This window comes from Gracilinanus agilis, chromosome 3 (genome assembly GCF_016433145.1).
Source record: "Gracilinanus agilis isolate LMUSP501 chromosome 3, AgileGrace, whole genome shotgun sequence".
Lineage (NCBI taxonomy): Eukaryota > Metazoa > Chordata > Mammalia > Didelphimorphia > Didelphidae > Gracilinanus > Gracilinanus agilis.
In genome coordinates, this window is record NC_058132.1 from 165,745,832 (window position 1) to 165,768,125 (window position 22,294).

Here is a 22,294-nt window from a genome sequence, read left to right on the forward strand (position 1 = left end):
ATAATAAAAAAATGTTCCCAGAGTACTCCTATAGAGGAATAGTACTCTCTGGCATTTCTATCACTTATTAACCATTTCTGGTTCACAGTTCATTGTTGGAAGGAGTGGTTATAGTCTTGATGGAACACAGACCATATTTATGTAAGAATGAAGAATTAAGTTCCAGAAACATGACTGTATTGCTCTGATCTCAAGGGAAGAGGGGATGGGATTTAATTTTTATGTTTAATCCCACATGTAGGCCCACAATGGAATAAACCAGGGCAGAAAATGGAAACCAAGGAAGAACTAAAGGTCCAGCTATTCTGAAATTGCCACCTTTTTGTAGGCTCATTTGATCCTATCCAAGAATACTCCACAGAATCTCAACTACAACAAAGCCAACAGACCAATATTGGTTCAGAAATTTCAAGGTAATGGTTTATTTAGAAAATCACTGAGATTTGATTAAAAATTAATTATAATAATAAATTCAGCAAAGTGCCAGGGTATAAAATAAATGCAAATAAAATGGTCAGAATTTCATTATATTACCAAAAATCTCAGCAGAGAGAGACAGAAGTAAAAATTTCATGTAAAATTAATAGAGATGTAAACAGATTTTGGGGAATCTACTGTCTTCATTCTCTATAAATATAATATATGAATAAAACTACAAAATATTTTTCATATTTGTTTTGAGTTCTCCCTTCTCATTTTTGATGCTGCTAATTGTTTTGTTTTTATTTTTATTTCAAGAACTTTTAAATTCATTTATTAATTCAGCAAGCTTTTTTCTTTGGTTATGGAAATCTCTTGTTCGATTTTTTCACATTTTTATTTTGGTCTTTACTTGAGGTTAAACCAATTATTAAAAAGTTTTCTTAGGAACCATTATGGAGTGTATAGTAGAAGTGAATCACAGGGGACAGCTGGGTAGCTCAGTGGATTGAGAATCAGGCCTAGAGATGGGAGGTCCTAGGTTCAAATCTGGCCTCAGACACTTCCCAGCTGTGTGACCCTGGGCAAGTCACTTGACCCCCATTGCCCACCCTTACCTCTCTTCCACCTATGAGCCAATACACAGAAGTTGAGGGTTTAAAAAAAAAGAGGTGAATCACAATATGAGGGGTCCTGCCACCCTAATCTTACCAGAAAGCACAATTGGCTGATACTGGAAATTTTAATTCCTTCCTTCATTTATGCATACTTCTACTTAAAACATATCGAGCCATCCTCAAGGAACTTACAATGTGAGGGAGTTGGGGGTGGACAGATACAACATACTAAAGAAGCAAGCACAGTGTGTGTGTGCGAGTGTGAGTGTGAGTGTGAGTGTGAGTGTGTGTGTGTGTGTGTGTGTGTGTGTGTGTGTGTGTGTGTAGGTAACATAAACTCCCATGGTGCACAAAAACCTAACATCTTGGAAGAAAATCTTAATGAAACTGGCTTTAGTATTACGCATAGTAGGGAGAATATTTTCCTTTGGACAGCAATTAACAACTCGCTCTAAGTATCCTGATTCTATATTGCCAAAAGCATATACATTGTTCAACCTCTTGTGTGTCCTTTTGAGACAGTTAACTGAATCATGTTGAAAAGTCATTGAGATGGTGGCTGTATAAGACATTGTGCAAAAGAGAACTTTTCAGAAAAAAGGATAGAAGAAAAAGTGGGAAGGCATAGAAGTGTCTGGAAATCAACAATCCATTGTGTGAAGTTAAAGGCTGAAGAGAAGCTTGAATCCCTTAGGAGAAAAAAATAAACTCTGTGGTACAATGAATAAACATGGACCTTGTAATTTGTTCTCTCTGAAGAGTCTGATCCCCTGGAGAGACCCTGCTGGATTCTCTCTGTTTCCAAGTGGGTTCATGAGATTTTTCATCCCCAGAATAAAACCTTCAGTTTCCTATTACCTGTTGACCCTGATGATATCTCTAGCAGCTATTTCTTGCCCTGAATCTGGAGCAAACTCCTCAGCTGAAGTCACAGTCTATGACTTTAAAGTTTTAAATATCTTCCAGGCCAGTTCAGAGGATGAGGTATGTGTTCTAATTGCCACAATAGAAAAGGGGTATCAGTGTCTCAGAAGCGGAATTTCTGGTTACTTTTATAAGAAATCTTTCTCCTTCAGGGGCTCAAAAACCCAGTAAGGACCAACACTCAAATGTCCAGGCAAAAGAAAGGTAACTGTGGAAAATATTTTTTTGCTTCTAGTTTCTCCATCTTGCCTTGACATCCAGGAGATAATAAGGATTTTATAAAGCATTACATCTGTAACCTCTGTCACTGATTGATGTATTGGTCTTTTGGTAGAGTTGAAGGGAGAGTGGGAAGAGAACACGCAAGGATAATGAGGACTTTGGCACCTTTAAGACTCTATTGGTACCTGGCATAATAATAATGAGATCCTTGGTACTTCTTAAGACTGTATTCAGGCAAAGGGACTCTGGATCCAGTCTGCAGGTAGCTACATACATGGTTCAGTGAATAGAACTCTGGACGGAAAGACTTGAGTTGAAATCCATTCTTAAGTAGTTGATAGTGGTTTTTCTTGGAGCCATGTCACTTAATCTCTGTTTGCCTGGTTCCTCTAGTATAAACTGGTGATCATAATAGTATCTTCTCAATATTATTGTGAGTATCAAATGATATTTTAAAGCAAATGTCCGATATATTATAGGTGGTATGCAAAACCAGTCATTATTATTTTATTATTAATAACAGTATTAGTATTATTTTAAATAATGAATATAATTTAAAGGTACTTTGACCATTGTCAGAGCCTCTTTGATGTATTACTTCATCTCCTCTAATATGAGGACAATAATTAATCTTGATCTAAAGTAGACAAGACAGGGAGGAGGGAAGGGACAAAGAATGCTACTTTCATGTTTTTCTTTGTGCTTTGGAGTTTGAGGAATCAATCAAACTCAGGATCAGTTTTTTTTCAATCCTCCAGCTCATGGAGACTCTCAACTCAATCAAAACCTCTGGATATCTTGGGGATGATAAGAATATAACTGGCATGGCATGGTGAGGATGGTTTCCAGAGACGTCCAAAAGTGCTCCATTTTCATAATTGGGGAAGAGCCTGCTGCTTCTGGTATGACTTCTCTCCTCTCCTTATAGATCCATCAAAAGGAGAATGCTTTTGGAAAATGACTCTTCAGTGACTGAGTTCATTCTTGCAGGTTTAACAGATCAACCAGATCTCCAGATCCCCTTATTCCTTCTCTTTTTAGGGGTCTATGTGATCACTATAGTGGGAAACCTGGGACTGATCATTTTAATCATGATGAATTCTCACCTTCACACTCCTATGTACTATTTCCTCTTCAACTTGTCTTTCATTGATCTTTGGTACTCCTCTGTCTTTACTCCCAAAATGTTGATGAATTTTATTTTAGAGAAAAATATCATCTCCTATTCAGGATGTATGGCTCAGCTCTTTTTCTTCTGTTTTTTTGTTATTTCTGAATGCCATGTGTTGACAATAATGGCTTATGATCGTTATATTGCCATCTGTAATCCATTGTTATATAATGTCATTATGTCCTATCAGGTCTGTTCATGTCTATTGGGTTGGTCTTATACAATAGGGTTTGCTGGTGCAATGGCTCACACTGGATGCATGCTGAGACTGTCCTTCTGTGATGACAATATCATAAACCATTACATGTGTGATATATTGCCCCTCCTCCAGCTCTCCTGCACCAGCACCTATGCCAATGAGCTGGTGGTTTTCATTACTGTGGGCTTTAACGTCATAGTGACTAGTGTCACCATCTTCACCTCTTATGCTCTCATCCTGTCCAGTATCCTGAGCATCAGTTCCAGGGAAGGCAGGTCTAAAGCCTTTAGTACCTGCAGCTCCCACATACTTGTTGTTGCTCTTTTCTTTGGGTCAGCTTTATTCGTGTATCTTAAACCTGCTTCCTCAGAGGTTGTGGACCAGGGGAAAGTATCTTCAATCTTTTACACAAATATGGGGCCTATGCTAAACCCCCTTATTTATAGTTTGAGGAATAAAGATGTTCAAATTGCCTTAAAGAAAACCTTGAGAAAAATGTTCTCCAGAACAGGAATAGGATTTTCATAATGTGAAATAAATTTTTTTCTTTTCTTTTTGATTAATTATAATTTTCTCAGGAAGGAATCTTTACCTTAATTCATTTCTCCCTATTTCCTATTGTCCAATATTCTTGCAGAAGGACTTCCTTTGGTTTTAAACTTTCAGTGGGAAATGTGCTAAATTGAACATCAGAAATCAGAGCTTTGATTCTGGATGTTTCTTCTCTTTGAAACCGGCCAAGTGACTTAACCTTCCTGGACTCTTTCATGTGTCATCATGGTGGTAGTTGGACTCTGTGGACGATAATATCATTTATAAAGATAAATCTGTGATCTAATACTCTCTGTGAAAATGTAAATACCACATCAAAATATTTAATAAATCATATCTTATTTACGGAAATGACTCAGTCTTTGTCAATTGTTGATTGTTAGTAATTCAGTAAAATAAAGTTGAGGGTAATTTATCTGGGAGATAGCAATAAAATGTCCAAATGATGTAGCTATAGTAGAATACTCAGACTCCCCACCTCCACTCACAATCACATTTAACTGACCACGTAGAACTTTTCAGTTCTGTATTTTTGTTATTTTTCTATCAAAATTGTTATAAAATTTGAATAAGGGCACAAAGTTTAATTTGTCTCTAACTTGAAAACCCAAAGTTATTTTTTCTTTCATTTTTTCTCTGACTGAAATCTCATTGCTTCTAGGCAAAGCTACCTTTATTGGAAGGTAATACAGATGTTTTCCATTTCTCTCAATTGATGTACAATTGGCTGGTCTGGCTCAGAAGAATAAAAAAACATTCCCAATATAATGGAAATGGTAATACATTTGAAACTAGGAAAGGATGAGAAATGGACAATTAAAGATAATAGTTATGACTAAAGAAATTTTATTTTCTGAAAAAATACTAGTAGGAAAAGTTTTTATAATAGTTATTCCATGTGAGAGACTTGATCAAGATGATTTGAATTATAAAACTTTCCTATAGGAATTTTCCAAATCTGTTCCCTCAGAATGGAAAAAGCATTAAAATTTTTCTCTCCTTTAATATTTGTCAGAAGTCAATTAGAAGAATGGGAAGACGTTTGGTGCTTACGGTTTTCTATATCCTCCTCCCTTCCTACTTTTCTAATTTACTTACATGTTCCTTTTCTGCCCACTCCTTGCAGTTAACTCTAATGGCCTACTTGCACTTCAGCTATATCAATACATCTTCATCCTAATGCTTTGCACTGGGTGGACAGTATATATGGAATACACTGCTTTCTCACCCAGAACTCTTAGAATATCTAGCTTCCTTCAACGCATTTTGAGTTCCACTTTCTTCACAATACCTTTCTAAATTTCCCTCACAATTTGTTCTTTCTTCTTGTATTATGGGGTGTGTAACTGTATAGCCTGTAGTAAAGATTCAGTTCTGGTACAGTTTATTGGTTATATTCTCCTTGATATTTTCAAGTTTTTATTTATAGTATGAGGATTTGCCATTTTTGAGTCATGAATAGTAATGAACCTCTAATGTTTAAGTATAGTTAACAGGTAATATCTGTGAGGCATATTTAAAATGCTCAACTTTTAAATCTCACAGTGAAGCACTTCATAGTTTTTACCATTTCCTTTCATGATTACCTTTCATCTTTATGGATAAACCATATGTAATTTTGTATAATGATGATATAGTCCTGAATTTCCTTCTCTTTTTACAAACAAATCCATGTGACTAAGCTATTTATTCAATAGCTATGTGTGGATATATCATTGGATTAATTTATAGGTATATTTTACATGGAGGACTTTTTGGTTCCAGTATTAGAAAGCTATTGAATTAGCTCTTTCATATGTATAGTTCTTGCATAACCTCCTCCACAATGGTCTAGGATGTGTACCAAATCAAATTCTGAACAGAGAAGTAAAAATAAAGTCACAGTGAACTTTTTTCCCAGGCCAGAACAGTTTATGAATTTCAAAAGAGGTCTGTAGATATAAGGGTGGGGGCCACTCAGGAGCAGAGTTGAACAGTAGATTAAGGTGTACTGGGTTGTGGCAATGACATCAGTATCAGGAAGAAGCTCTGTGCCTAGTGATAGTAAGGGGACTGAACACAGGTCATAAAGTTCCCAGGGTACCCCTGTCTTAGAATTAGGTACAGGAATAGGTACTAGCTGGCATCTCTATCACTTATTAATCATTTTTGGTTCACAGTTTGTTGGTGGAAGGAGCAATCATAATTTTGAGGGAACAAGGACATTATCCATGTAAAAATCAAGAATGGGGTTCCAGAAACATGACAATGTTGCTCTGAACTCAAAGGAAGACTTTTAGTTCAATCTTTAACCCCACATGTAGGCCCTCAGTGGAATAAACCAGGGCAGAAAATGGAAAACAAGGGAATTGACAGTCTAGCTATTCTGAAATTGTAGCCTCTTTGCAGGTGGATTCTGATTGTGTCACAGAATATCAGTCACAACAAAGCCAACAGACTCACACTAGGTCAGAAACTGCAATTTAAAAGTTAATTTAGGGAATTTTTGAGATTCAATTAAAATTTAATTATAATAATAATTTCAACAAAATACTAGGGTATAAAGTAAATCCAAATAAAATGATCAGCATTTCTTTATATTACCAAAAATCTCAGCAATAAGAGAGAGAAAGAAAAATTCCCTTTAAAATTACTACAGATTTTATCAGATAAAGGGGGTCTATGTTCTTTCTCTTTAAATAAAACTATATGATTACAAGGATAAAGAATTTTTCACATTTGTTTTGAGCTCCCCCTTCTCATTTTTGATGCTACTACTTGTTTTGTTTTAATGGACATCAATTAACAACTTGCTCTAAGTATCCTGATTCTATATTGCCAAAAGCATACACATTGTTCAACCTCCCACATGTCCTTTTGAGACAGTTAACTGAATCATACTGAAAAGTCATTGAGATGGTGGCTGTATAAGACATTGTGCAAAAGAGAACTCAGAACAAAGGGCAGAAGAAAGTTGGAGAAGGAGTAGAAGAGCCTGAGAATCAATACTCTCTTGTGTGATATTAAAGATGGAAGAGAAGATTGAATCCCTTAGGAGAAAAAATAAGATCTTTGGTATAGTAAATAAACATGAAGTTTTAATTTGTTCTCTCTGAAGAGTCTGATCCCCTGGAGAGATCCTGCTGGATCCTCTCTGTTTCCAAGTGGGTCCATGAGATTTTCATCCCTAGAATAAAACCTTCAGTTTCCTATTACCTGTTGAACCTGATGACATCTCTAGGAGCTATTTCTTGCCCTGAAACTAGAGCAAACTCTCCAGGTAGAGTCACAGTCAGAACTTTTAATCTTATACTTCAAAATTTTTCCCAGGCCAGTTCAGAGGCTGAGGGATGTATTCTGATTGCCTCAGTAGGAAAGGGAGTATCAGTGTCTCAGGGGCAGAATTTCTGGTCACTTTTATCAGAACTATTTCTCCTTCAGGGGATCAAACCCAGTAAGGACCAACACTTAAGTGTCCAGGCATTAGAAAGGTAAGTGTGGAGAACATTTTTCACTTCTGTTTTCTCCTTCATACCTTGCCAGCCAGGAAATATGAAGATTCTATAAAGCATCATGTTTGTAACCTCTGTCACTGATTGATATATTGGTCTTTTGGTAGAGTTGAAGGGAGAGTGGGAAGAGAACTTGCAAGGATATGAGAACTTTGACACCTTTAAATTTTTTAAAACCCTTATCTTCTGTCATGGAGCCAATACTGAGTATTGGCTCCAGGGCAGAAGAGTGGTAAGGGCTAGGCAATGTGGGTTAAGTGACTTGCCCAGGGTCACACATCTAGGAAATGTCTGAGGCCAGATTTGAACCTAGGACCTCCCATCTCTAGGCCTGCCTCTCAATCCACTGAGCTAAGCAGCTGCTCCCCCTTTGGCACCTTTAAGACTCTATTGTTATTTGGTATAATGACAATGAGATCCTTTGTACTCCTTAAGACTGTATTTAGGCAAAGGGACTCTGGATACAGTTTGAAGGCAGCTACATAAGATGGCTCAGTGGATACAACTCTGGACATTCAGTCAGAAAGACGTGAGTTTAAATCCAACTTTTAGTAGTTCATAGCTGTGTTTCTTAGATCTATGTCACTTAAACTGGGTTTGTCTGGTTCCTCCATTCTAAACTGGTGATCATAATACTATCTACTTCTCAATATTATTGTATCAAAGGATATTTTAAAGCAAGAGTCTGATATATTATTGATAGTATGCAAATGCTAGCCATTATTATTTTATTATTAATAACAGTATTAGAATTATTTTAAATAATATAATTTAAAAATACTTTGACCATTGTCATTGTCAGAACCTCTTTGATGTATTATATTTCTTCTTCTCCTCTGATATGAGGACAATAATTAGTATTGATCTAAAGTAGACAAGACAGGGAGGAGGGAAAGGACAAAGAATGCTACTTTCATTTTTTTTTAATTTCTTTTTGCTTTGGAGTTTGAGGAACATCATCTCTTATTCAGCAATGGAACTCAGAAGCAGTTTTTTTTTGCAATCCTCCAGCTCATGGAGACTCTCAGCTCAATCAAAACCTCTGGATATCTTGGGGATGATAAGANATCTTGGGAATGATAAGAACATAACTGGCATGGCATGGTGAGGATGGCTTCCAGAGACTTCCAAAAGTGCTCTATTTTCATAATTGGGATAGAACCTCTTTCTTCTGGTATGATTTCTCTCCTCTCTTTATAGATCCCTCAAGAGGAGAATGGCTTTGGAAAATGATTCTTCAGGTGACTGAGTTCATTCTTGCAGGCTTAACAGATTGATTAGATCTCCAGCTTCCCCTATTCCTACTGTTTCTAGTGGTCTACCTGATCACTTTAGTGGGAAACCTGGGACTGATCATTTTAATCATACTCCTATGTACTATTTCCTTTTCAAATTGTTTTTTCATTGATTTTTGGTACTCCTCTGTCTTTACTCCCAAAATGCTGATGAATTTTATTTTAGCAAAAAATATCATCTCCTACTCAGGATGTATGGCTCAGCTCTACTTTTACTGTTTTTTTTTTGTTATTTCTGAATGCTACATGTTGACAATAATGGCTTATGATCGTTATGTTGCCATCTATAACCCATTGCTATATAATGTCACTATGTCCTATCAGGTCTGTTCATGTCCATTGGGTTGGGCTTATGTAATGGGGTTTGCTGGTGTAATGGCTCAGACTGGATTCATGCTGAAAGTGTCTTTCTGTGATGACAATGTCATAAGTCATTACATGTGTCCTGCGTCTGCCCTCCTCCTACTCTCCTGCACCAGCACTTATGCCAATAAGCTGGTGGTTTAAATTGTTGTGGGCACTAACGTCACAGTGACTAGTGTCACCATCTTCACCTCTTATGTTCTCATCCTTTCTAGTATCCTGAACATCACTTCCAGTGAAGGCAAGTCCAAAGCCTTCAGTACCTGAAGCTCCCATATAATTGTTGTTGCTCTTTTCTTTGGATCAGCTTCATTCACATATCTCAAAACATTTTACTCACAGGCTGTTGAGCAGGGCAAAGTGTCTTCAGTCTTTTACACAAATATGGTACCTACGCTAAACCCCCTCATTTATAGCCTTAGGAATAAAGATGTTCAAATTGCTTTGAGGAACTGTGGGATCCATATTTCTGAGAGGGGTTCGAGCTGCATCACAGAATTCCATAGTGCCCCCCACAACTCTAAGGGAGGGGGCAGTTAAAGGCAGTTGGAGTCCTGGTATAAAAGTGAGGTCACCACTCTTGCAAGGATCCTGGTTCTTTGCTCTTGGCTCTGAGCAGAGGGACACTCTAGGTAGCTCAGGGGCTAAGACAATCTCTGGCAGCCAGGGCTGCTTTACTTTGTTAGACCTTCAAGCAAGTCCACAGTCTACCTTAGTTTAGCTATCTAGGTTTAGAAAGAAGAATATTTAGGGGCTTAGGTAGGAGGTCAGCTATTCAAGATACGTTTCCCCCTTTGGGGGGAGAGGCTGCCTTTTGACATAGCTGATTTAAATAGTTTTCTCTTCCTATTCCCCTTCCTATTCCATTAAACCCTTATCATCTAGGAACTGTATCTGGATACAGATAATTTGGGGAAATACTCACATCCTCCATAAGCCAAGTTCCTCTTACTAGTGGCTCTGAAGTTGATCTTAACTCCTGAGCCAGTGGGCTGCTCCTAAGACATCAAGCTTCACCTATTCTCTCCTGTGGGGAGATTATAATATAGAGAAAAATTATCATAAGGGTTTAGTCTTTACCATTATTAGCTTGGATCCTGAATTTACCTAACCAATTCCAGCCTCCATAGTTTAACTGAAAGAAACAGTAACTGATTTTAACAGCTCACTGAGTGGGGGTTGAGGAATATTCTACTCCCTCACTTTTGCTCCTCCCATCCAATCTAGTTTGCTGCTTCTCCAAAGACCTGGGATTGGGGAGACTTCATTGCCACTGACCTCTATCATCTTACAGTTTTCCTAATTCTACAGGAACACCTTGAGAAAAATGTTTTCCAGATCAGAAGCAGGATTTTCATAAAGTGATATAAATGTTTTCTTTTCTTTCTGATTAATTACAATTTTCTCAGGAAGGAAACTTTACCCAAATTCCTTTCTCTCTTTTTTCTATTGCTCAGTATTCTACCAGAAAGGACTTACTTCCTTTGGTTTAAAGATTCAGTGGGAAATGTGCTAAATTTAAAGTCAGAAATGAGAGTTTTAATCTGGATATTTTATCTCCATATTTGGGCTCTGTGGACTCTAAGGTCATTTATAAGGATAAAGCTATTTCCTGATATCCTCTGTGAAAATGTAAATACCACATAGAATTATTCAATAAATTTATATCTTAATTATGGCAAATGGCTCTGTCTTTGTCAATTGTTAATTATCAGTAATTCAGTAAAAGAAAACTTGAGGGTAATTTGCCTGGAACATAGGAATAAAATGTTCAAATGATGTAGATGTAATGTAATCCTCTGCTCCCCATTCACAAAACAAGTTTAACCTAGATCTTTTAAGTACTCTATTTTTGTTATTTTTAAATAAAATTTTAATAAAATTTGTATATGGGCACGAAGTTTATTTTGTTGCTAACTTAAAAACCCAAAGTAATTTTCTTTTACTTTTTCTCTGACTAAAATCCCATTGCATCTAGGTAAAACTGCCTTTTATTGGAAAGTGATACAGATGTTTTCTGTCTCACACAATAGATGTACAATAGGGCTGGCCTTGGCTCGAAACAATAAATAAACATTCCCTGTGTAATTGATAAGGAGATCCATTTGAAATTAGGAAGTTATAAGAAATGGACAATTAAAGATACATGTTTTCATAAAAAAAATTTTTATTTTCTGAAAAAAATGCTAGAAGGAAAGGTTCTTACAATATTTACTTTATGTAAGAGATGTGATCAAATTCATTTGAATTATAAAGCTTTCCTGAAGGAACTTTCCAAATTGTTTGAACCTCTCTAAATGGAAAAGGTATTTTAATTTTTCTGTCCTATGACAGCATTTATCCTTATGGATAACCCATTTGTAATTTCTGATAATGATAATATGGTCCTGAATTTCTCTTTCTTTTCATAATCAAATTTACATGACTATTCTATTTATTGAACAGCTACTTTGTGGATATACCATGGGATCAATTTACATGTATATTTTAAATGGAGGTCTTTTTGGTTCCATTATTAGAAAGCTATTGAGTTAGTTCTTTTATATGTTCTGTCAGGAATGATTTATTTTCTGTTATATTAACTCAATAATGTAATACATCCATTGTTATAATTTACTACTGTTCAAAGAGGTCATGTCTACTTCTTTTAAAAATTATTTCTGTAGGTTTTGATCATATGCATTTAGAATATGTCAAACTTTCTTCTTTTTGTCAAGGGAATCTTAATCTTTGTTTTTTATTGAAATTGTATGGATTTTTGTGAAGACACTTCTTAAATCTATTAAGGTCCACTTGAAAATTCTAAGAGTATGTATTATGTCTGTTATTTCATAGATATTACTTTCTTTAAATGCAATTTTCCATTCACCTTACATTTTTGACTGCCAGTAAGGCTTCTAAAGTATTTAGTCACGGTGTTCTTGATATCTTTAAACTCAATATGTCTTTCTGGGGTACACCAAGGAATTTGTAGTTATTATATCCATAGACTATACCTGGGTCATCTCTAAATTCTAGTTCAACTCTTTCACATGAATTTAAATTAATTTAAATCCAAGTTATATTTTTAGATCACGGGGAAAAAGTCATGAATATAGGAGATATTTAATGTTTCCATTGAATCCATATAACTTGATATCTTCCACATACACTGAGTGATTATACATTGTGCATTGACACTATACATTGAGCAAATGAGATATTTTGTTTTGATTTCTTTTTTTGAAACTTGGAAATGATAATTAGTTCTATTTAGGAGAGATGATAGTAAATTTAAATCTAGGAAGAACCATATTGACTTAAAACTGTTTCCCTGAAAAATGCTACATAAAAATTATTTGCTTTTGATATTATTATGTTAGTGGCATATTTTAAATAGAGCTAATTTTCTCACAGATACCAAGTATTCTTTTATCTTCAGTGGGATTATTTACTTTTTTTCTATTTGCAGCATAGAAGTCAAGAGTGCAAAACTTAGTGAAAGGATTTTGCTGCTCCTACTTTGCTTGCTTTAGTAGTCAGCATCATTAACTATCAAACATTTTTTTAAGATGGGTAGTGATAGATCCAACTTGTTCACATTTATCTTCCCTGATTTTGGTACCAGAATATAAAAGAGCTTTACTTACTCTAATAGCCCACATTTCACATTCATTATCATCATCAATCATACAATTATCATCATCATCATCATCATCATCATCACATTCTTTTTCCTTTTTCAAAATTGTCATTTTCATTATTATAGTTAGTGGAAGGAAGATGAGAGACAAGAGGGAATTTCATCATAAAAAAGGTATAAAAGATGCCACAGTAATGATTAACTAAGCCTTACCTAAAATTCTCAAAGACATAGTTCCCATTCCTGAAGCTTTGAAACATCTTTTGCAAACCATAAAGTAATATCTAAATTTGATCATTAATTGGTAACATTTAGAGTTATTTAAGATTTTCAAAGCATTGTTTATACTTCCTCTCCTGTGATCTCCCAACAGTAATTCCTGCTAACTATTTCTGATATTATCCCAACTTTCAAGAGTAGAAACAGATTTGGTGCCCCTGATCACATGGACAGTAAAATTTGAAGGTGGACTTTGAATATATATCTCTATTGCCTCTAAGTCCAGTAGTCTTTGTTTCTCTGTCTCTATTTATTAGATTTAGGTGAAGGGATGTTTCTTTTGGTCCACGTCTCAAAAAAAATTTGCCTTTATAACCTCTTATCTGGGTATATGTTAAAATGATTCTATAAATCCTGGACTTTTCATTATCATATCTTCCATTTCTGATCCAGTTTATACATATCCTTTATCTTTTACAAGATTTGATCATAGCAACTAAATAAAATTTTTATCCAAAGATGCACAGATTCAATATATCCTAAGCCCCTGCAATAGTTAGATCTAAATTAGCCTCTCTATGATCCCTTATTAATTATAATTTTATCTCATTATGATCTGAAGAATTTGCATTCATTATTTGTATTTTTATGCATTTTATAGTGTTTTTATTCCCTAATACATGGTTGATCTTTGTATATATACCATGTGTGTTGCTCAGTTCCTCGCCTCTTTCTTATTTATATTTGGTTTGATTTATCTAGTTCTGATAGGGGAGGTCCCCCACTAGCATGATTTTACTATATATTTCCTCCTTAAGCTCCTTCATTTTCTCCTATAGAAATCTAGATGTTATACCATTTGGTGCATAAATGTTTAGTATTGATATTACCTCATTGTTTATAGTACATTTTAGTAAGATGTAATTACCTTCTTTATCTTTTAATCTGATCAACTTTTACTTTCACTTTATCTAAAATCCTGACTTCTACTCCTACTTTTTTTTTTCCCTTTAGATGTTGCATAAAAATTCTGCGTCACGGGCAGCTGGGTAGCTCAGTGGAGTGAGAGTCAGGCCTAGAGACAGGAGGTCCAAGGTTCAAACCCGGCCTCAACCACTTCCCAGCTGTGTGACCCTGGGCAAGTCACTTGACCCCCATTGCCCACCCTTACCAATCTTCCACCTATGAGACAATACACCGAAGTACAAGGGTTTAAAAAAAAAAAAATCTGCGTCAACCTTTTACTTTGAATCTGTATGTGTTACCCTGCCTCAAATATGTTTCTTGTAAACAACATATACTAAATTTCTGAGTTTTAATCCACTCTGATATCCACTTCTGTTTTATGGGAGAGTTCATCCCATTCACATTCAGAGTTATGATTACTGTGTATTGCCTTCCATCTTATTTACCTTTTATGATCTTGCTCTATTCCCTCTCACTCCATTCTTTCTCATGAGTGTTTTGCTTTTTATCACCTGCCCCTCCTGTTTTCCCCTCCCTCCAATTACTTCTTCATTCCATTGTCTTATTTCCCTTCAGGAAAAGATAGAATTATATGCCCCAATGGATATACAGTTTTCCCTCGATATATTGCAGTTCACTTAGCACAGCTTCACTGTATTATGGGTTAAAAAATACATATATAATTCTGTATTGTGGAGTTTTCTCTATGTTGCGGGATTTTGAGGATGAATAACATAATGTACACAATGGAAATGCAGTACATCACTACTGTTTGCACAAATTTGCCAATGTGAGATTGTACACAGCACAGTTTTGGCTGATGGAATGAAAGGTGACCAAACACAAAGCTTTGCTCTGTATCCTGGGCTCTGATTGGCTCAGTGACTGTAGCATTGGTCTGTTTGCTCTCCCACACTGTTCCCATACATTCAGCATCTATCTTTGTCCTCTTCACATAGAAATCTGATCACTGTGCATAGTGTTGCTCTGTGGCGTGTTTTTGTGAAGTTTTTTTTTGTTTGTTTGGAAGGGTTATAAAGGCTTAAAAATATATATAATAAAATAAATATAATGCTGCTACTTCATGGATTTTCACCTATCACAAGGGTCTCTGGAACGCAACTCCGGCAATAGGTGAGGGATCACTATATTTGTTTTTCCCCCTCTGAGCCAGTTATGAGAGTTATGTTAAAGCATTGCCCATCACCACTCTTATCCTCCCCGTTTAAAATGCTTTTTCACTCCTCTTTATGTTATATAATTTACCCCATTTTGTCTCTTTCTTCCCTTTTCTCTCATTGCAATCCTCTTTTTTACCCCTTGATTTTTTTTATGTATCATATAATATACATAAATATCATACTTATCATTTCACTTCATTGCATTTACACACACATCATATCCTCATACATCATCATATACATCATATCATCATAATCAAATTACTTCTCCACCCTCTTTCAAAGTATATTATTCCTTCTATCTCCTCTACTAATAAGAGTAATTTTTGATAATTACAGATATCCTCTTTCCATGTAGAGATACACACAATTTGATCTTAATGAGTCCCTTAAATTTTCTCTTTTTTATTTCTCTTTTTTAGGCTTCTCTTGGGTCCCATGTTTGGACTTCAGATTTTGTTTTTTTAGATCTGACTTATTCCTCAGGAATGCTTTGAAATCTATCTTTTTGAATGTCCATTTTTTACTCCTAAAAGAACATACTGGATAGGTGACTTTGGGTTGTAAACCTCAATGTTTCAACTTTCTGGATATCATATTTCAGTATACCTGTCAAATCTATGGGAAAATAAAGAATTTAAGACCAAACAAGATTCTAGGTTCATCTCCTAGCTGGCTCACCAGAATGTTATGTGGGTAATTTGAGGAAAGGTGGGGTATAAGGAAATTTGAAAGGAGGATGTTGGAGACTTGCTAAATGGGTAATCTCGGTTACAGGTAGGCTGGGATTAAAGGAGATTCAGGGTATAATAGGACTGAAGTCAGGAGTATAACACAGAAGGGAAACAGAGATCTTTTGGGAGAAGAAATTAAACTAAACAGACAAACACAGCAGGCTTACAGACTGGGACTTAGACTCAAACACAAGCTGAGGGAAATAGACTAGACTGAAATTAACAAACAGGCTTTAGTTAATTTCACAGGAAGGGACCTGTTTTGAAGTAACACCTTCCTTCAAGATGGATGCCCCAGCTTCCCTCTAAGCCCAGAGTATGTTGTCTCTTTCCCTCTTCTTCCCACTTGATAACTAACAGACAAATTACACTAATAGGGCTATTGAAACAAAAGGGTTTATTTTGTTTGAAGGATGTTTGTTAGGAAGGTGGATCAAAGGAAAGCCCTATCAGTTGTCTCAGGAACGTCAGGTGGGGGAAGGGAAGTAAAGATGGAGTCTGAGTAAGGACCTGCCTTTTTAAACTCAGCTTTACAAAATGCTATGGCTATCTAAAGGTAATAAATGATGACTGTCTAACTATAACTAATGCTGTCAATTAGGTAACTCTTCACAGATTTAACTCCTCTCTAATTACTCTCCTTATTAACTCCACAAACATATAAGATAAGGGAGGGAAAGCAGGGGTGGTATTAGGAAAGGAAGATATAAAGGGTTTATCTAAATAATAATTTCTTAAGTAAATATATCAAAGCTAGGCTAAATTTTAATATTAAAGCTAGGTACTCAAAGCAGCTTGGCTCATTCACAACCTCCCTCCACGGAAGATCCAGTCAACTGCCCCTTTCTCAAGATTCCAAAAGCCTAACAGCTTTTGGAACTCAGCCAAAGCTAGAAAAAACTATATGACCCCAATTCTGTATACTACACACCTAACATAACTGATTAAAATTTTTTAGAATAAGCATCATTCACTTGTTGATAAATGGCCCGAGCCTTGGTACTGACACTTTAAGGAGTTGAAACCCAACCTATCTATAATAAATGCTCCAACTCACTAATAATTATAGAAATGCAAATTAAAGCAACTCTCAGGTTTTACCTCACACCTCTCAGATTTGTAAAGTTGACCATAAGGAAAATGACAAATATTGGAAGGGTTGTTAGGGAACAGAAATATTGGAAGGCTGTTTGTGGAGCTAAGAATTGGTCCAGATATTATGGACAGAAATGTGAAACTATATTCCCAAATCAACTAGTCTCTGATAGTACAACTAGATATATAAGCCAAAGAAGTAAGAGAAAGAGAAAAGGTACAAATAATAATAATACATGCAGAAATATTTATAGTAGCTATTCTAGTGACAAGGGATTGGAAATTGAGAACATTCTTAACAACTGGGATGTGCCTGGAGAGATTATGGTATATGAACATAATGGAATACAGTATGAAATGAAGAGAGTTTCTGATAAACCTTGGAGGACTTATATGAATTGTTATATAATGAAATGGACACAATCAAGAGAATAATTTATACTATCACATTGATATTAATAAAAAACAGTACTTCTGGATGCAATGCAGATCGATTAAGATTCAAGAAAATTGATGATAAAGAACCCTATCAACTTCTCAATAGAGACGTGATAGACTAATTTATAATATGACACAAATTTTCAGACATGGCCAGTATAGAAATTTGTTTTGCTTGATTATGCCTATTTCTTTTTGGAGTTTTTCTTTTTTGTCTGAATTGTGCAGGAAAGTGCAGAGAAGAAAATAGATGTTTTATTATTGAAAAATTTAGCTAAAACTTTAATTAAAATTTAATGAAAAATAAAGTTAGCTTTAAAAGTTCTGCCTTAGAATTTGAATAACAGTTTGTCCGTATGACAGAAACATACTGCAAATAGCATTTTAAAGATTAACAGAATATACTTTCAGATGAACTTCCATTTGTTTACCATGCTTCTATAATTAGTCTTTCCAGAAGCCCTTCTCTTTGTTTTTATTTTCCACTGCCTCTGACAGCAACATACACTGAGGCAACTTTATAATAAATCTGTGATTAACCAGTAAATTTGCTTTTGAGTTCCATATGTCAAATGCTTTCATCATTTCTATACACAAAATTATGAGTTTGTGACAAAAGTTTTTACTTTATTGCATTTTTTCCTGAGAAATTCAACTGAAGTTAGTCCTAAAATTGACAATCATTAAAATAAAAAGAAATTCTTTAGAAAACAAACACTTTCCTATATAAGGATTGGGGATAGGAGGAAAGTTATTTTCTTAATTTCAATTTTTCCTGTTAGTGCTGAGGATAAAAATATACACACACAACCACATATACACAGTTCAGTTTCTTGCAGTCAGCAAAAACAAACTCACCTATTTGGTGTCACTATTCCAAAGTCTGAAAAATACAAAAAAGAAACAGTACTGATGTTGGGAAGGAATAAGAGCCCAATTTAATTCCTTCCACTTTTGAAACATACATGCTGATTAGTATAGAAAAGCATTTTTCTCCAAGACAGAATTTTTATCTCACCTTCTTTTCAAGCCCTTACCTTCTGTCTTACAATTGTTTCAAGTATTAGCTCCAAGACAAAAGAACAGTAAGACCTAGGCTACTGATGTTAAGTGACTTGCCCAAAGTTACACAGGTAGGAAGTCTGAGGCCAGATTTTACCTATGCCAATTTAAAGGTGATAGGTTTAGACTTCTGGTGATGGAGTCAAGATGGAGCAGTAAACTACAGCAGCTCCATGTCACCATGAGAATCTACTGTGACCAAGATTAAAATATTGCCACAAAACGAATACAGGAGTGAAAGAACTAACAAGGAGACAGAGTGAAACAACTATCAAGAAAAGAAAAAACCCAAAAGGTAGGCAAAGAACATCTGGGGCACTGGGGTAAGAGGAGAGCAGAGCCAGCAAAAGGATGTAGCAAGAAGGGAAGAGCAAGCCAAGAGCAACTCCCACATCCCTACCCCACATCTGCTGTCCTAGGTTTGAAACCTAATTAGAAGCCAACATTTAGACCCCGAGATCCTGCCTGGGCAAATAGTGGTCCAAGCTAAAACACATCCCTTGAAATTTCAAATTTGTGGAGAAGTCTGAAGTCCCAGCCCAGAGCAGTCTGGGTTGAAGTGGACTGATCTGTGCGGGCCCAGAGTGAAGTCAGGAATCCCAGTCTGGGCTTGGGATGAGAATATGGTTCACACTTTGGGGTGAACACACAGTTCACAGGCCTCTTCCCCCATGTTTTTGCCCAAAACTAAGGATGGAGCTCCAGGACAGGGAAATCAAGGGTGTGTCTGATTGGATCAAGTACACAGTGACACCAAAAATTTGAGCCTCAGCCTGAGGCTAGAATTTGATCAGTCCCTGACCTGATCAAGTTCAGAGTGAGATCAAAAGCTTATGCCCAAACCTGAACCAAGTCCTTAAGCCATCAACATCTCAAGGGTCAATTGAATCAGCAGGGAAAGGGGACTCTCAGAGCTCTCAGCCCTTAGACCATCATATCAACCTCCAAGAACTGAAACTGATAAAAACCCAGAAAAAATAGCATCAAGGAAGGACTGAAGTTCAAGAGGGTACCCCAACTCCCCAGAAAACAGAGCCTACCTATAATTATACAGGAAAAATGAGCAAACAACTGAAAAAAGCAACTAGCTCTAAAGAATTTTTATAAGGGTGATAGGTTCTTTGGCATTTTGAACTGCTTCTTTGGTTCTGGTTAAATCTTTATGTACCAAGATGTCCTCTATGATTAGGATCCATCTATCTAAATCTGATGAATGGTTTTCAGATTTGGAACTCCAAGTAAAGTTTACAAAGTTAAAATCAAGCCCTTTTTAAAAAAGTTCAAGGCCCTCCATTATCTGATGAAATGCTATTTTTTAAATAGACTTGTTTCCTAGTTCTTCCCTACTGGCATCATGCATGAATGAAATAGAATGTTATTGTGCCACAAGAAGTAATGAAATGGGCAGTTTCAGGGGAAATTATTAAGATCCTTATGAAATGATATAAAAGAAAGTGAGCAGAATTAGTAAACTTATTTACACAGTTATAACTGACCACAGAACAAAATAACTTTGAAAGACTTTAGAACTCTGATTAATACAGTAATAAACTACAGGTCCAAGAGAATGAAGATGAAACATTCCACTCACTTTCTGATCAAGAGGTCAATTAAAATGCAGGAAGAGATTTTTCATTTTCATTTTTGGACGTAACTAATATGGGTATAGATTTGTAGGATTGTGTAAATGTGTATTAAGAGAATTATTTTTTAAATAAAATAATTTTAAAAGGAATAGGTAAGAATTTAGTATAAGTAAGTAAACAGGAATCACTTATTAAGTTCTTACTATGTGTCAGGCACTGTGCTAAGCATTGGTATTACAAATATACCAGAAAGGAGAAATAGTCCCTGCCCTTCAGGAGCTTATGCTAAAATGGAAAAAGATAATACCTAAAAAGAGAGCTGAAAAGGCATGGGGGAGAGGAAATGAAAATGGTGGAAGGAGAAGGTCTAGTGTTGAAGACTAGAAAGTCAGAAGTAGAGGTAGGAGGGGCATGAAGATTGGTTGGCCTAGACTCCTTCTCAAAATGGAGTCCTTGGGAGGAACTCATGAATGAGAGAAGGGCCCTAGCATGGCTGAAGGATGTTTCAGAGTGAGAAACTTGAAGAAGACAATGGATACTCCAGGATGTTAAAGAAAAAAAGGGATATAAACCCTGGTGCTGTCTATTTGGGGTGACAGACTCTACATTCCGAGCCTGCCAAGCTGGCTTAAGATCCTCAGATGTTAGATGGATCTAGGCTAAGTGAGAGATGAGGTTGCCTGAAAGATCACCAAATGTGCTAGTAATCCCGGGGTTTATAAAGTTCAGCTTAGCCAAGCCTACGCCTCTTTAACAGTGCCCAAGACAAAGTATTAAGTGAGGTGTTGCATGATGATCAACCACTCCTCTAGCTCCTTGGCTTGAGGTTGGGTTTGATGATAAAGGGTTGATTCAGCTTGGTATTGATTTATTAAATGGATAATGCTAATAATCTGACTGCGGTATGATAAATCCCTTTCCCTATAGTTGTAGATGTCACTACTCAGGAAAGGAGCACAAATCTTTAGCCGGATTAAACTTTAACAGGATTTATTGCTTATCTTAAGGGTTAGGAACAAGGAATCAGGCTAGAGGTTTGGGGATGCTATACTATGGCTAATTAAGTTAAGGTAATCTAAATCTATAAGTAATAGGTTGATGTCAGGCTGGAGATTCTTCTCCCTCACACAGTCCCCAGTTTCACCAAGCCGTAGTGCAAACCAAAGGACAGAGAAGGAGAATGATGTTCTTCTTAGCAGCTTGATGTTATTCTCTCTCAGCCTTATTAGTATCGGGAGCAGTGAACTTCCTATGGCACTCAGGTATAGATGCTGGATTTGCAGGTCTACGGCCTACCTTCCCATATACCACCCTCCTCCCAGAATTCCCTTCTCCAATTGAGACCCTGGGTGGTGCAGTCCAAGGGTATTTATTTATAGAGGTGGTCCCAACTGTCTCTTGGCCCTGGCTCATGCCACCTGGGTAAATTCTAAGTTCTTTAACTGAAGATCCTGTCACTCAAGCTGTTTTCCATCTTGTCCCAGAAGTTCCTTATCACAAGGGTAAGGAGGTCTGAGGTGCTGAGGCAGCTGAGGCAGCTGGGGCATGATTGTAAAGCTCAGCAAATTAGCAGAAGAGGCAGGATAGAAATGAAAATGGTGGGAAGGGCATTTAAGTAACAGGATACAGCATGAGCAGATATAGAGGTGGGAAAATTCAGGGTATGTTGGTCCACTCTTAGTGTTATATGGCATACTTGTAGGGAAGTACTGTGAAATGAGGCTAGAAAAATTGGGTAGTATCAGATTGTGTAGAACTTTGAGGCAGTGTTTGAACTCTACCCCTAAGAAGTCATTAAAAGACTGAGCAGTTCAATGACAAGGCTAGATTGATCCATAAGCAGAAAGAGTGTCTTGCAGGACAATCGAAGAGAAAAGGGAAAGAAGGGAAGGAAGGATGGAAAGAAGGAACCAAGGAAAGAAGGAAGCAAGGAAGGAAGAACAAATCTACTTAGGAAGCTATCACAATAGTTCAAGTTAATGATAATGAAGTACTATATAGTAGGGTAGTGAGAGGAGGAATAGAGTAGGAATAGAATTGTTTTGATGATGGAACTAAGACTGAAGTAACTTTCAACTTTGATGCCAAAGACAGAGTTAGGCAGATATGCATGAAGTTTCTGAGGACATAATAGGAT

The 22,294-nt window shown here is 36.2% G+C and overlaps 1 protein-coding gene and 1 pseudogene across 1 annotated transcript; both read left to right on the forward strand.

Moving 5' to 3' along the window:
• Window positions 1–3,104: 3,104 nt before the first annotated feature.
• On the forward strand, window positions 3,105–4,081 carry LOC123241312 (olfactory receptor 8B3-like). Its single transcript, XM_044668989.1, has one exon. It carries the CDS (start codon window positions 3,128–3,130, stop codon window positions 4,079–4,081), a length of 954 nt encoding a protein of 317 aa, XP_044524924.1. The 5' UTR covers window positions 3,105–3,127.
• Window positions 4,082–8,825: 4,744 nt separating this feature from the next.
• LOC123241313 lies at window positions 8,826–14,120 on the forward strand (annotated as a pseudogene).
• The last annotated feature ends 8,174 nt before the right edge of the window (window positions 14,121–22,294 follow it).